The following is a 15,608-nucleotide window of genomic DNA, read 5'->3' as shown; positions in this document are numbered from 1 at the left end:
ATAATTTATTATAGTGACATATGCTTTGTTACATAAAATCTGCTACAGCAAAGTATATTCCCCTTGCAAACACAAGTCAGCCTTCTTCTAGTAGTAGTAGTAGTTGTAGTTCAGCATCATCAACCACCTGCTGGGAAAAACATCACTGCAATTACTACACACACAGCAACATTTCTTTTTCTTTTTTAGAATATTTTATTTTCAATTTTTTTTGTTAACCAAATATACAAAACACAAATTCCCTCCCTATCCCACCCACATACAAACTGAAAAATAACCATACTAAAAAAGGAGTATAGGCTGGTTAACGATCAATTGAATTAAAAAGGATATAGAAAAAACAAATTAAATACACAAATAAAAGAAATCATAAATAACGACATGCAGTGTTCAGATGACTAATGATGTATCAAGTCTGATAATTGTGTTGTATCAAATCCGATATAGGTGTTGGTAAGGAGTCCATATAGGTTAAATACGGTTGCCAAATCTTCAGAAAGGTGTTGTATTCATTTCTCAGGGTATATGTGATCTTCTCAAGTAGAATGCAGCTGTTCATTTCCAGAAGCCATCTGGAAATGAGGAGATGGGAATCAGACTTCCATGTAATTGCTGTACACTTCCTGGCGATGCATAGAGCTATTTCTAAAATCTTTTTTTTGAAAGCTTCTTAAAGGTGTACTGATGATTGTGAAATTCCCTAATAAGCAAATTTGTGACACAGCAACATTTCTCATAATATTGAAAACAAACAATTGCATATTTTTTAATAAAAAGAATTTATTATAGTGACATATCCTTTGTTTACATAAAATCTGCTACAGCAAAGTATATTCCCCTTGCAAACACAAGTAAATATGGGTGGGAAAAACGTGTCAGCCTTCTTCTAAATGATGTGCAAAGTATCCCACAAACTAAATACAGACACATTTCAGGTTATTGATCCCATACTGGCATGTGTGACTAGCTACGAAGAACTCAAACTGATTTCCTTTCAGTCAGACTCGGGAGTGTGAAGTGGCTCAGGGAAAAGTGCCATCATTTACATCAAATATGACAAACATTATTACACACATATGGGGGATAAATGACACATAAGAAGAGCTGTGGGTTTCCTACACATTTTTATGGGAAGATTTACACACAGGCAGTTTGGATTGAAACATGCTTAATTCCCAGGTGTAGATTTGTCCAAATAAAAAATATCATCGATTCTGCAATTACATTCTGATCACCCTTCAAATCTGGGAAAATAATGTTATTAAAGTTAATTTCCTAAGTAAAGAAATGTAAGAAAAAAGGTTAGGAAAAAAAGGCTACAATTTCAAAATAGGCATGAGAGGCATCAATGTGTATTGACTGTGGTAAATATTTAAATTTCTATAAATGTTTTATCTTTAATAAGGGTAAATAAAAAAAATAATCCAATATATTCACTGTATATAACACTTTTGTGAATAAAACAGTTGGAGTCTCCTTATATATATGCAAGTTTAAACATTTAAAATTTAATTTTATTAGACATCTCTAATATAAATAAAAAATAGCATAAGAAACAGTTGTGCCTTTTGAAATGAAATCAGGGCTAAATAAAATACCACATCATGTGCTCAATATATGAAAAAAAATAAAATAAATCAGGCATAGCCAATATCAATATACAGTAACATCAGTACCTTAAAAAAAAGCATTCAGTCACCAAACCTTTTTCACATTTGGTTGTCTAAGATTGTTGATTAAATTGCATTGTTCTCATCTACAAACACTTGAGCACCATGTCAAATAATGATCAAAACTTCAGAAGACTTAAAGAGATGTTAAATTGAAAGACAATGCATTATTGTTTCCAACAAGATGTGACATGTAAATCTTTGATTTTTCCCCACAACCCTGAGTGTCCGACCTGCAGAAATGACCTCTGACCTCCCTGTGGACAGCAGAGACAAATTTCCCTCGAGGGAATCAAAGGATCGCAGAAGCTGGAAGTTCAACAAGTGGACACCTTGGCCTTGTAGGTATTGAACCTTTGACATGATCGCCTTCTAAATACACACGTCAACCCGTCACGCCGGCGCGGAGGCAGGGACTACATTTCAGCAGTAAGGACAGGCTATGTGTCAGAATTCATGGGAAACGAATGGTGCTCAGTATAGAAAAGAAATCCCTCATTAAACCTCTATTTCTCTTGAGGGGAGAACATATATATTAAATATGTGTAGACAATATAACTTAAACAGGAGTGATTTACAATGAAAATGTTCTTCAAAAGTCAGACTCTTTTGACCTTATTCCCTTTGGAAATCTGTAACAAGACCAAAAACATGTTTGCCTGTTAACGTTCTCTAACTCGGCCTGAGCAATTTTGCGAGGAAGAATGAGCAAATATTGCTCCGTCACAGTGTACAAATTGGTTAAAAAAATGATGCGAAGAGACTACAAGCTATAGTTGAGGTAAGTATGTTTCAACCAAGTGGTGACCAAGACGGATGAATACTTTAAGGTTATGATATTTCAGTTATTATTTCGTGGTTAATGGTTTAGTTTTGCTTTTGTGGGATTATGTGGAAGGAATATGTCGCTCAGATAAAAATAGCCTATCTAATGCATCAATGTCTCAGGCTATGAAACAATTGAAAAGGTAACAAAACAACAACAAAACAGATGGGAACACTTTCAGGGCACTATTAGCTTGTGATGCTGCTGTACAAACAAACATGCAAAAGTAAAAATGAAACAAATATGGCAGTTACATAATATCTTCCGAGTGCTCCGCTAAAGCACAATTTAAAAACAAAAATTGAAAAGCAAACCCGAATGGACAAAATACGTCCTCGTGACCAACACTGCTCTCAAGAAAATCTAACAAACCGACCTTTCAGTTATTGAAAAATGCACTTCATACATTTCTGGACGTACCAAAGACCGATGACCTGTTGTGTGGAGAGTGACACACTCAAACCGCTTCAGTTTTTCCTTCCTCGAGAAACAGAGTTGTACCTGAAAAATATATCATCTTATTCCTTTCATTCGATACCACATCTAGTCTGAGGTGTGACCAGATATGGATGCTACAATTGAGTTAACACAGCACTGACAAGTTTCTGCTCCATAATAACACTTGTCACTGTTAACCCGTCCCTTCAAGAACTGAACGCCTGAGTGCTAAAACTCACAAAACTTCAAGAAGTCATCAGTGTTGCTTTTCCTTCACTAAAACACCAGTTTCTTTGATTGAATTTTGGTCATGCTTTAACAACACAAAGTGTTTGAAAATGTCTCATATATGTATATTTCTATATGCACAAATACACGTCTCTAGGTCTTAAGGACACCAGAATGATGAATAATGGTTTAAGTGTTCATGATTAAGGAATAATAAACTGAACCCTAAAACACACTCAGGTGTTTAACAGACGACTGGCAATGTTAGAAATTCAACCCAAAAAAAAAAAATCCCTTCTATTTTCCCAAAGCTTAAATCACAATATGTGCAATACCAGCTAATACAATCAATCACTCTTTGTGCCATTTGGAAATGGGCATAATATTGGTTTTCACGTTGCTTTTCAAATAATTATCTGACTTGAAATAAGGAGGAGGGAGGCTATTCAAAAGGTGGCAAACATAAAAAACAAAACAGACAAAAGATGAGAACGTGGTCTAGTATTTCTGTGTTGCAGCACGAGGGGTGTCTGCATAATGTGCCTGTGTATAGGTTAGTGCTAACTGCACGCAGGATCATGGCAAGAAGGACCTCATTCAGCTGTGTGGAATGAAGGAACGAGGCTTTTGTTTTGAACACGTGACAGCCTCAGTTCCACCTTAAACCTCAGGAGAGTGCAAATATCCCAAAAACACGTTGAGCCCTGATGGGACTCTGGCCCAACTCTCTAGAACTCAGCAAACTCTTTCGCACACTTTTCTGTTTGTGAGACACGAATCTCCTCCTCTTCGTAGTCGTCAAAGTTGCTCGTGTCTCCTGGTCCTCTGCACTTTGGCAAGAAGGGAGCTTCGACCTAAGAATGCAGAAGAAAATAAGAAATTGTTTTCTGATTATTCATTTAAATATGCCAAACAAGAGCTGGTGTTTATATGTAAATTATCTTCTATTAAAATACCACGAGTTGTGCTTATTTTTGTGTTCTTGTGCACACTTCACCATCACGTCTTGATCATTCTGTTAAATTTAAGAAAGAACTAAACGATGGACAGTATCAGATGTGTCACTGCATGGTTCCGGATTCAGAAACATGTTACGACACAATGAATAGCTACCTTTCTCTCGTAGATGGCGATCCAGTCTGTTGAGGAGAACCACTTGTGATTTTTGATGTCATTCACGCCGTTCTTCAGGTTGCCAAACCTCTTCGTCAGGTCCACCTGGAGCAAGTTCCTCAGCAGATCCTTCAGGTCGGAGCTAAAGTGAGAGGGAAATCGTACCTACAGGAGCGAAAAAAGAAGGGAGCTCTGAATTACCGAGCACGATCAACGCAAACACACGGGTGTTTTCACCCATTTAATATAACATGCTTGGTTACAGTATATAAAGAGCAATAAGAAACACAACAATGCCAAGTTGATGTTTAAGGTTGAAAGACAAGCAGAGAAATGACAGATAATTAAAACATTGAAACTCAAAGACTTTGTGTGCGAGTATCTCTGGATACCTTGCCAGACACAATCTTTTCGTAGATCTGGATCGGCTGATCAGCAAAAAATGGAGGGTAACCAGCAGCCATTTCATAGATGAGAACTCCAAGAGCCCACCAGTCCACAGCTTTGTTGTAGCCCTGGAAGAGTCAGAAACAGAAAGAAAAAACATTATTTTAGAAAGGCTGTAGGTTTCTTGGCTCAACCTTAACCATGCAAAACAACCTTGGATAACGACTGGTAACGACAGTCAGAAAGACTCGAGACATGCAGAGCAGTCCAGATATAGATAAGCGTGACACATTTCTTCTTCTGTTGGCTCTGCACTTAGCTTTAACTTGTTTTTCCGTTTACATCATATGACTGGTGCATCCTCTTATAAACAGTCAATTTTAGGACAAAAAAATTTGACAAATTAGCAAGATCCTTTGCATCCAATGACATATACGAGCCAGATACATCAGCAGATGCTTATCTTGTCTTGTGGTGATCTAGACGGCAGCCAGCTTCAGCTCTTGCTTGTTTCAAAGACTTTTTGACTCAAGTCTGGTCTCTTTGTCAAGTGAATGTGCTCAGTTTCACTTGAAACTTATTGTTTGTCTCGTCTATATGTTAAGGGTCATTGTACTGCAGCATTTATCTAAGATCAGGTCATTCCTTTCTTCTGCAGATTTAGAAAAGGTCATCCATGCTTTTATTTCCCCGAGACTTGACTACTGCAACACGCTTTATTGTGGTATCAGCAGGCAGAGTGTAACTTATAGAAAACGCTGCTGCCAGGCTTTGTGACCACATCACACCGATCCTTGCTGCCCTTCACTGGTTACCTCGGAGTTTTAGAATCGATTTTAAGATTTCACTACTTGTTTTTAAAGCCTTGAATGGTCTATCTCCTGACTGTATCTGTGATCTCGTAACTTCCTATGAGCCTAATCGCTGCTTGAGATCCTCCGACAAGGCCCTACTAACGGTTCCTAAATCTTGATTTGTCACTAGAGGTGAAAACTCACTTTTATCGTTTGGCTTTTTCTTAACTGAAGATATTTATTGTACCCATTTAAACTATTTATCCTGTTTTATATCTTGTACATGTTTTAGCTTTATTATTGTTTTTTACTGTAAAGCACTTTGTAACTTTGTTCTGAAAGGTGCTATATAAATAAAGTTATTATTATTATTGTCATAAAATTGGGGTTACTGTGCATAAAAAGGGCTACAATTCTTAACATTTTTCTCCAAATATGAAGACCCTTTAATTCATCAAATCATTGTTTCGTTTGAAATCCATTGTGCTTGAGTTACTGTTTTAGCCCTTTCTAACTGTACTGTAATAATATGTATGCAGGCTGTATATTAGGTATAAAGGGTTCACCTTGCTGAGGATGATCTCTGGAGCCAGGTACTCAGGAGTTCCACACAATGTCCAGGTCCTGCCTTTTACTCTTTTGGCAAAGCCAAAGTCTGTGACCTTAAGAAAGAACAATAGGAGCATGATAAGAGAAGTGACTACGTCAGGGCATAGTTAACATGTATAGTACTACACTTCAGACCCACGGCTATCAACAGATAAACAGAAGCCTGCGTCAAGGAAAGCGAGATGAGTGGTCCCTCTGTGTACTCAACAGTAGATCAAAAACAAGGACGAGGAAGGAAATATTAAAAAGCCTTAATCATAAAAATGACAACATATTTCGACCACTGTAGATCTACGTCAGGGCAATTAACACAACCTACATCTGTTTGTCATTTTTCAAAAATCTAGCATGGATCAAATCGACTAAACGTGTTAAAGGGATAGTTTGGGTATTTTGAAGTGGGGTTGTATGAGGTACTTACTGTATACATAGTCAGTTAAAATTACCTATTTTTTTTAAATGGAGTCTGGTTGCTTTGGCGAGAGCATTGATAATGCACCTCCGAGTCGGAAACATGTATAGACTGTATAGCTGTCTCACAGCAAGGTTTTCTAGGTGGGCCTTTCTTTTAGGTGGCCAAAATATGTTTTGCCGCCGGTCCCGTCCACAGCAGTACATTGTTTTGCTTCCGTGCGGTAACTCCTGTCTGTTATACACTGACTATGGATAAGTACCTCATACAACCCCACTTCAAAACACCTGAACTATCCCTTTAATTTGTTATTTATTGTTAACCGTCTTTATTTTCATAAACAGTAGGTCCACATACTCTTTCTTGGTTGTTTTCTACTAGCAGCGGATGAGATTCTTCTCAGTTACAACTAATAGTTTACCGACAAAACTCGTTGATGACTGACTTCAGTTTACTTTTCTATTACAAACTTGACACAGACTGTGTACCTGGATGTACCCATGCTGATCTATGAGCAGGTTTTCAGGCTTCAGGTCTCTGTAGATGAGGTCTAAGGAGTGAAGGTACTCAAAGGTGAGCACGATCTGAGCTGCATAAAATCTTGCATGGTTTTCACTGAAAAGAAGGGAGGGTGGACAGTCAGACATTATTGCATCATGATTATGGTGCATAAATCATTCATTGTAGCCAAATAATGTCTGTCTCAAGCTATTCCATCCATGACATTATCAGTGAGCTAAGTGAAAATTGTCCAGCTATTAGTGGCTGATACAGCACTGAAAACATATGTAAATAATATAAATGATTACTAATAAATATAATACTTAAAATATAAATAAATAAAATGTACATTATACCTGAACCTTCCAATACGTCTGAGGTGTGAGAACATCTCTCCACCGGGCACATATTCCATCACCATGTAGAGGTTTGAGTTGTCCTGTTAATCAAAGCAAGACACCTTTAAGCAAAGGGAAGCGCTCTTCAGGTAGGGAAATAAAACACCCCAATCAGGTTAAGTGATGGTACATTATTACGGAAGCAAGACACCTTTAAGCAAAGGGAAGCGCTCTTCAGGTAGGGAAATAAAACACCCCAATCAGGTTAAGTGATGGTACATTATTACGGGGGTGTCCTTTCTGTTGAGGTTGTTTTTAAATTATAAACGAGGAGATGTACTGTACCAACTTTAGCATTGTGACAGATGAACACAAAAGGTCTGTTGGATTAGCGTTAGGATTCCTTGATCAAACATATAAAAACATGGTAACTGTGTATTTGATTGTAAGAGGTGGTTGGCAACATGTACCTTGAAAGAGAAGTCCAGTCTGACGAGGAAGGGGAAAGAGACGGCCTGTAGTATTCTCTTCTCATTTAGTGTGTGTTCTATCTGCTTCAACTTCACCACCTGAAAAAAACACAAGGCACAATATAATAGGGGTGTAAGAACATATCTATACACTTAGTATCACGACTTTATGTGATACTGTATCGATTCTTAAAAACTTAATTAATAGTTTACATTTTACATTAGTGTTGTAATCTATCTTCAGCCATTTGACTCTTCCCCTCCAATGTAACAACGTAAACTTAGACATGAAGTTGCGTATGGGTGCACTGCTAATGTGTTTTTTTTCACTCAGATTGTATGCATATGGTGGTGTGTTCTTTATATTATGACAGTGTTCCTTAAACTCGATTTTTAAAAAATCACAATATATTGAATCGTAACTCCTGCATCATGATACATATCTTATCACCAGATACTTACAATATAAATACTGTGTGTGTGTGTGTGTGTGTGTGTAGTATGTCATTACCGAATTCAATGTAAGGCAAAGCTACAAGAACCCAAAAGGTTTTTTAGGATTTTTTTTGAGAGCAATGTCTGATTAAAAAGTGAATGCACACAGACGTGTTTTAAATGTTTTAACCCAGTTATGAATGATCACTCTTCAAAGCATAACATTATTTTTTGACATCTTGAAATTGTGTCTGTCCTCCTCTCCAGTCAGCTGCTGTCTTCCATTAATTTCAGTAAGGTGTGAAAAGCAACTTGCACAGACTTAAAATTTCAGAGTTAACATCATGTTCTGTTTTATTTTTGTCTGTGCAATTAATTTGACAAGTTTGCCAGTCTGGTGCATTCAGGAGTTGGTGGGAAGCTCTGACATACAAGACTTGAAAGTCAGGTGCTCAACGGTATTGCATCCACAAGCCGTATTGTCAGAAAATAAAAGTCAGAATCAGGGCTGTCCTCGACTAAAGACTTTGTCAACTAATCAACTAGATGATTTAATCGACAGATCTGTGAAACTGAGTTTCTACACAAGGAATCACACAAAAGCACCACTTTAAATCTTGTGTTTACCAGAGATGTGCTTATGTGTTTCTTGGAAATAAGTCATTCTGCATGAAAATAGCATAAAAAAACGACTAATCAACAAAAAAAATCTTAGTTGACTAAGAGCAAAACGACAAACTAATCAAGTAAGAGGGGCAGCGCTAAGAGACATCATGGAAAGTAATGTCCCAATTTGCTTGGTCTTTGGTTTAAAAAGACTGTCAAACATTAACTCAATCCACAGTTTCAACTGCATTACCACACAATGATATAACACCTTGCTGTGAGGTGTTAGCTACTTATCTCAAGCAAGTTTCAAGTCTCTGCAAGTTCATTTGCATTCCGTACTGAACTATCTATATGGAAAACAATGGCTACCTGTAAGGCAGTAAAAACACATTATAAATGGCATGCTTTGGGAAATAGTCAGCATCAATGTGACATGTTCATGATTAGTAGTAGTAAAAACACAGAATAATCCTTTAAGACCCCTGTGATGAACTAGTAAAAGTGCAGCATGAGAAGTGTGAAAAAACAAGAAGTGGGCAGACATATATGGTAATAAGGGAAGTCTTTCAGCAGCACAGCTTAAACCAAAAGTCAGACAGCTTTACCTCTTAAACCAACTGTGTGAAATTCAAAGAAGCAGTGTACTGTTACATGAGCGACGCACTGAGGACACACTAACCTCCTCCTACGACTCTCACATCAGTATTTAAAGATTGAAACTCTCTTGTGAAGCACCTCTGAGGTTTTCGACGATAACGCGCTGGCCGTGCGTGAGAGGAAGCGTTCCATTTCCTTTTACGAGACGAGCAGCACTTGTGTAGTTACAGCGTTCGTCAAACGTGCAGAAGTTTGCTTTAGGTTTACGACACTAGATCTAATGAGATGGGTAAACAGTTCTCTTTAAAGCCATATACTTACTTTTTGTTTGTCCAAGATCTTCATGGCGTAGAACTGATTTGTTTCTTTATGTTTGACGAGCATGACTCGCCCGAACGAGCCAGTGCCCAGAGTCTTGAACCTGTCAAAGTCATCCAGGCCGGTTGTGCTCTGAGGAAACATTATGAGTGGAAGTGAATACAGCAAACTGATGATTGAAATGCTTCATTTCTGCTTGTAAGTTCAGCTCTTATGGATGCAACTGGTATGCCATTTTGCCTCCATAAAGCTCAGAATAAATGCCTCTTAGTGTCACAGTACAATTATGCAATCAGGTAGCGTTGAAGTCAACAACATGTGAGCCAGGAAGTGGCGAGGCGCTATCAAACAAAATGTCTATCTGTCAGTTTGGCACATGACAAACCGCTGAGGCCAGCGAGTTAAGGGAAATGAAAGTTTGAGTTCAACTTACCTGTGGTGGACACTCCCATTTTCTTAAAAAATCTTCTTTGGCTTTAGCTAAGAACTCTTTCACTATAAAAAGAGACATAAGTGTGATTTAACAAATTATCATTTTTGGTACACACACAAGGTCAGTTAACATGTTGAGGAAAATAACAAACTGGGGCTGTTTAACGGGAAAATAAACAAAGGCAGTTCACAAGTTCAGGGAAACAAATGCATTTTAAGGTCAGGCAAATGTCAAGTAGTTGGGATGCAGGACTATACTTGACATAAAAAATACCTCAAAACCACACGTCTAAGCAGGAAGTTGTAATCGATAAAGTGATGCAAAGAGCTCTTGTGGACTTTACAGAACTGGCCAATTCAAAGCTATTCTGCATCCCTTTCAGGAGTAGGTGGGAGTAAAGGGGGGAGGCAGTAATACTGTGCAGAGGAAAAAGACAAAATACAGAACAGAACTGAGGCTACGGTGCAGGCATTAGAAAGACATTGTGAAAGTCACAGCAGACATGAGATGTCCAAAGTCACAGAGTCGTGGTAGGTATCTAATGTCTAGTTGGTATGCGGTTGCTGATTTAAATGCATACCTGGCATTGAAGGACTATATGTGGAAGCTGTATGTTAACAGACTGTCTTATTTAACCGCAATCTTTGTAGGATACTACGAGCCTGGTAGGCCTAAAAACTGCAGAATAAACTCTGTGACTTAGGACGGCTCATGGAAAAATGAGCATACCAAAAGTCTCTACAGTTCACCAAGGGTTTGCAGGACCCACATGGATGGAAATGGTGGAGAAGAGAAAGAGAGGAAGAAACATTTATGAAGTGCTTAAAAACAAGGACATTTGAGATTCAAGTGGTTTAAATGCGACACACGACAAAATGACACTGGAGAAGACAACTAAGTGAAACCTGATTAAAGTATTCTACATCAAAACAATACGATTATTTTGGTTGGAAGACTTATTTCTTCAATTGACTATAAAAACCATTAGTCAGGGGTTTTTGTTCTTTACAATTAAGCGGATATTTCTGTTCATATGGGTTTGATTTTTCACAGTAGGTAGTCTTCAATATTTAGACCTAACTTTCTCTTTCTTTCTTACCAGTATGGGAGGAGGCTTTCGCTATCCTACATCTGTCACAAAATATTGTTAACATCTGTCACAAAGACTATAAAACAACAGTGATTGAAAAGACATTGTAAAAGAGCACACATAAAACACATTTCATACTTGCAGAACAGTACACAAAAATGACAGGACAGAGATATTAAGATGATGCAAGCGACTGAAGCGCCACAAAAGGCTTGCTCGACAAAGCTGCTTTTACTAACGTCTGGATGTGTGTACTTGACGTTTTAAGACTTGACAAACTAATGTACATGAAAAAAATACATAATCAAACTTAAAGGTTTATCAAAACTATTAAAAGACCTGTACAATTTAGACTAATATGCCACTTGTTTTTTTTTATAAGCTTCATCTAAATCAGTTCTCCGACAAACAAAAACCACAAACATGAGCTGAGACTCGTCCTGCTCAGAGCTGCAGACACATTTTAAGTGTAAAAGCAACACAAAGCACTTACTGAACTTATCCCACATGATGGTGAACTCAGAGATATGAGGCACCTCGTTCTCTTGCCCTTTCTGCTCTGGGTTACTCTTACGACATCTATGGAAAAGGCGGCTGGCGAAGGATTGGTCCTTTCCCTGGGCCATTTCGTGACAAGCTTCTTGTTCCGCGAGTGAAAAGGCTCAGTAACCGGTTTTAGAGTGAAGACCAATGAGTGATATGAACTTCCTGTATCAAGCCAAGTGCACTGCAATGCTTGGCTAACCACATAAAGTGAAACTTCCTGTTCAAGCACTCTCCTCTGCTTCAGTTTCAGCGGCTAACTGCATGTCTACTTTTTCTATGTGGCGTGGAAAACATTTAGGCTATTGGTCTCAAATGCAAATGGTGATGTTTTGATAAAGGGATACAAAGAAACAAAAAAAGGCCAGCCTCTTAAGGTTATGTCAAAAACATTGCACAGCTGTTGTGCATTCAGAGTGCTGATAAGGAAACTGTAGGCCTGTTCCACCCACTCACTGACTTAGAGAGAAGTTATCTCCAGGATATCGTGCTCTCTGGTGGTAAAGTTTAACAATGCAGTTCTTCAAAGAGCTTTCCTCTATACTTAAAGAGGACCTATTATGCTTATTTTCAGGTGTATACTTGTGATTTGGGTTTCTACTAGAACATGTTTACATGCTTTATTGTTAAAAAAAACACTTTACTTCTCTCATACTGGCTGTGACGCAGTAACTCTTTTCACCCTCTGTCTGAAACGCTCTGTTTGAGCTCCTGCCCAGTCTGCTCTGATTGGTCAGCTGGCCCACTCTGTTGTGATTGGTCAACTGAACCAAACTCTTCAGACTATATAACACACTAAAGGAAAGGGAAAAAACACAAAAGCATAATAGGTCCTCCTTAAAGTCAGCTGCACACTTTTTTTAATGCTAAATGTTACAGCAGTTTGGGGCCCTCTCGATGTTAAAATACCTAAAATGTAGGGCTGTTCCGAATACCATTTTTGGGGTTTTGATGAGAAATATTCAAAGGTATTCAAAGCTTCGCGGAGCAGTGCGGCGCAGCAGGCTGACATGTTCTTCTGTCTGTCTGTCTCCATCTCCCCAGTTTCAGTGCCCGGGATAGTGCTGCTGCCACACTACTGTACCTGATGCACCTCTACACATAACAAACAGCGATATCTGTCTGAGGATTACTAATAATAATTAATGTTGAATATGAATAATGTTTTGGGATTATTCCTTATTTCATCAGGTATTTGGGGATTTATATATTATTATTACATACTTATATATAAAAACGTTTAAAAAAACCCGAAGCATTCAAAAAGTGATTTGGATGTCGAATACCATGGCAGCGGTTGACGCTTCGAAACATTCGGGTCAGCCCTACCAAAATGCAAACGGAGATCTAAATGACACCAACAATGTGTTAACAGTGTGTTCCTGTAGCTTTCCTGTTTGCATCACAGTGTTATTGTACTCAACCCTACGCCCCTCCCTGCAGAAACTACAGGTGGCTCAGAGTCACAAGGCTGAGAGACTGTGTGGACCACTGCCAATCAGAAAGCAGGTCAAGATCACTGCTCTCCAGACAGACAGTTTAGTGGATTAGTTGGTCATTACTGACAAAATACACACTAAACACAACAGAGAGCCCTCTGGCTACTGCTTTCAAGTGATTGATGGAGCACTTCAGATTGCAAAATTGCCATTCAACAGGTGCAATTTTGACTAGGACGGGAGCTACCATTTATTTATGTTATATCATCAACACAACAGGTTAATGTCACTGTAAGAAAAGCAGCGATCGAGGCATAACATTTCTTGATTTACAGTAAACTTGTTGACAGCTGACTTGACACATAAGCAGGGTTGGAAATTAACACCAGCCACTAGCCAACTGCTGTTGAAATATGCAAGTGGCTGTTAGATTTGCTTCACTCACCAGCCCAAAAAAACAATGGTAATCTGTGGAGTGGCTGGTAGATTTTGTGATCTACAAGCCACAGTGGCAGGTGGACAAAAAAGTTAATTTCCAACACTGCACATAAGTGTGGGATGGAAAATTTTGCTTGCCATTTTGGGTTTGGAAAAAACAAAAGCAACACTAAGACACCAAAAACACCATTATTACCACCATTAGCCTGCTTTAACCACATCAAGCAGCCATCTGGTCAACTTGGTCTGATTATCAGGTACCTTCAGGTTGTTTGGTAGCAACTAGGCCTTTTGCACTGCAGCTTTAGCAGAGACCAATGTTTGCTGATGTTATCTAGCTTCCAAGCAGCTGCTATTAGCTCTTTGGAAATTAAACATGGTGCCTTGATAACTTCAGTTACAGTGTGAATCAATAAGAACATTTTGGTTGAGAGACTTTGCATTTACTGCTATGGGAAAACCTTCAACAGGATGCTGTCATCTGCTTCAAATGTTCAATAATTAGCTAGCTGCATCATCTGTTGCACTGTTTTTCCAAGTTAAAAATGTTGCCTTGATAACTTCAGTTACAGTGTGAACAATAAGAACATTTTGGTTGAGACTTTGCATTTACTTCTATGGGAAAACCTTCAACAGGATGCTTTCATCTGCTTCAGATGTTCAATAATTAGCTAGCTGCAGCATCATATGTGGCACTGTTTCCAAGTTAAACATGGTGCCTTGATAACTTCAGTTACAGTGTGAACAATAAGAACATATTTTGCATTTTTGTTGAGACTTTTGCATTCACTGCTATGGGAAAACCTTCAACATGATGCTGTCATCTGCTTCAAATGTTCAATAATGAGCTAACTGCATCATCAAATATGGCACTGTGTTCCCAAATTAAACATGGTGCCTTGATAACTTCAGTTACAGTGTGAACGATAAGAACATATTGGTTGAGACTTTTGCATTCACTGCTATGGGAAAACCTTCAACAGAACACTGTCATCTGCTTCAAATGTTCAATAATGAGCTAGCTGCATCATCATATGTGTGGCACTGTGTTTCCAAGTGAGAGATAAGCAAACAGACACCATTACGAGGGAGCTGCTAGCACACCTTGTAAAACTGCCCTACCAAAGATGGTTGTTGTCTGCAGCCCATATTACTGTACTGTCTGCTGCTAACACTGAGACAACCACTGCTCTGCTAAAGATGGCTAACAAGGCTAGCTGGGTGTGTTTTCCAGGTACTCACCGCTTTCTTGCTCATTGCCTTTCTTGGCAGTAGCTGCGTTTCCCATCGTAGGAAGACAGACTGATGCACAGCTGGTCTAGGAGCAGTGATGGTGGTGATGGTGATGGTGGCGGTGAGCTAACAGACAGAGGTCTCCTAGCTAACAGATTTCAGCTTGTGCTAGCTGGCTGGCTAACAACAACAAACATCAATGTTTTCTGTCGTTGTTGTTGGTACTGAACCTCGACCGTGCTCTGCTTAACCGAACCGCCCTGTTGTTGATCTTTATTTACAGTGTCTTCTTTATCGTTCAAGTGAAATGCCTCCGCTGGGATGAAAACATGATCCAGACTTTTCACCTCTGCCTGCTGTCGTTTTGTGCTGCGTTCACGTCATATGGGAATTCCCAGAGAGCGAGACTTGATGGGTGAAATGCTGCGTTCACGTGCCGCTCGGACATCGTAGTGACTTACTCATACATCACATTCATACTTGTAGCAGGCTGACATGTTCTTCTGTCTGTCTGTCTCCATCTCCTCAGTTTTAGTGCCCGGGACAAATGCACCTCTACACATAACAAACAGCGATATCTGTCAGAGAATAACTAATAATAATTAATGTTAAATATGAATAATGTTTTGGGATTATTCCTTATTTCATGAAGGATTTGGGGATTTATATATTATTATTACATACTTA

The 15,608-nt window shown here is 38.7% G+C and overlaps 1 protein-coding gene across 2 annotated transcripts; it reads right to left on the bottom strand.

The window, feature by feature from the left end:
- Positions 1-1,107: 1,107 nt before the first annotated feature.
- On the bottom strand, positions 1,108-15,303 carry prkacba (protein kinase, cAMP-dependent, catalytic, beta a). 2 transcript variants are annotated; one of them, XM_074635164.1, is made up of 10 exons: positions 14,931-15,303; positions 10,179-10,240; positions 9,749-9,877; positions 7,787-7,885; positions 7,335-7,417; positions 6,966-7,092; positions 6,023-6,118; positions 4,668-4,790; positions 4,276-4,440; positions 1,108-4,016 (listed from the first exon to the last, which is right to left on the bottom strand). In XM_074635164.1, exons 1-10 carry the CDS (start codon positions 14,974-14,976, stop codon positions 3,891-3,893), a joined length of 1,056 nt encoding a protein of 351 aa, XP_074491265.1. In that variant the 5' UTR covers positions 14,977-15,303; the 3' UTR covers positions 1,108-3,890. The 2 variants fall into 2 exon arrangements, with proteins under 2 accessions (XP_074491265.1, XP_074491264.1); XM_074635163.1 differs by lacking the exon at positions 14,931-15,303 and adding an exon at positions 11,762-11,999.
- Positions 15,304-15,608: the final 305 nt, after the last annotated feature.

Source organism: Sebastes fasciatus, chromosome 5, assembly GCF_043250625.1.
Source record: "Sebastes fasciatus isolate fSebFas1 chromosome 5, fSebFas1.pri, whole genome shotgun sequence".
NCBI lineage: Eukaryota > Metazoa > Chordata > Actinopteri > Perciformes > Sebastidae > Sebastes > Sebastes fasciatus.
Note: the sequence above shows the minus strand (reverse complement) of the source record. Positions and strands in the feature narration are given on the sequence as shown.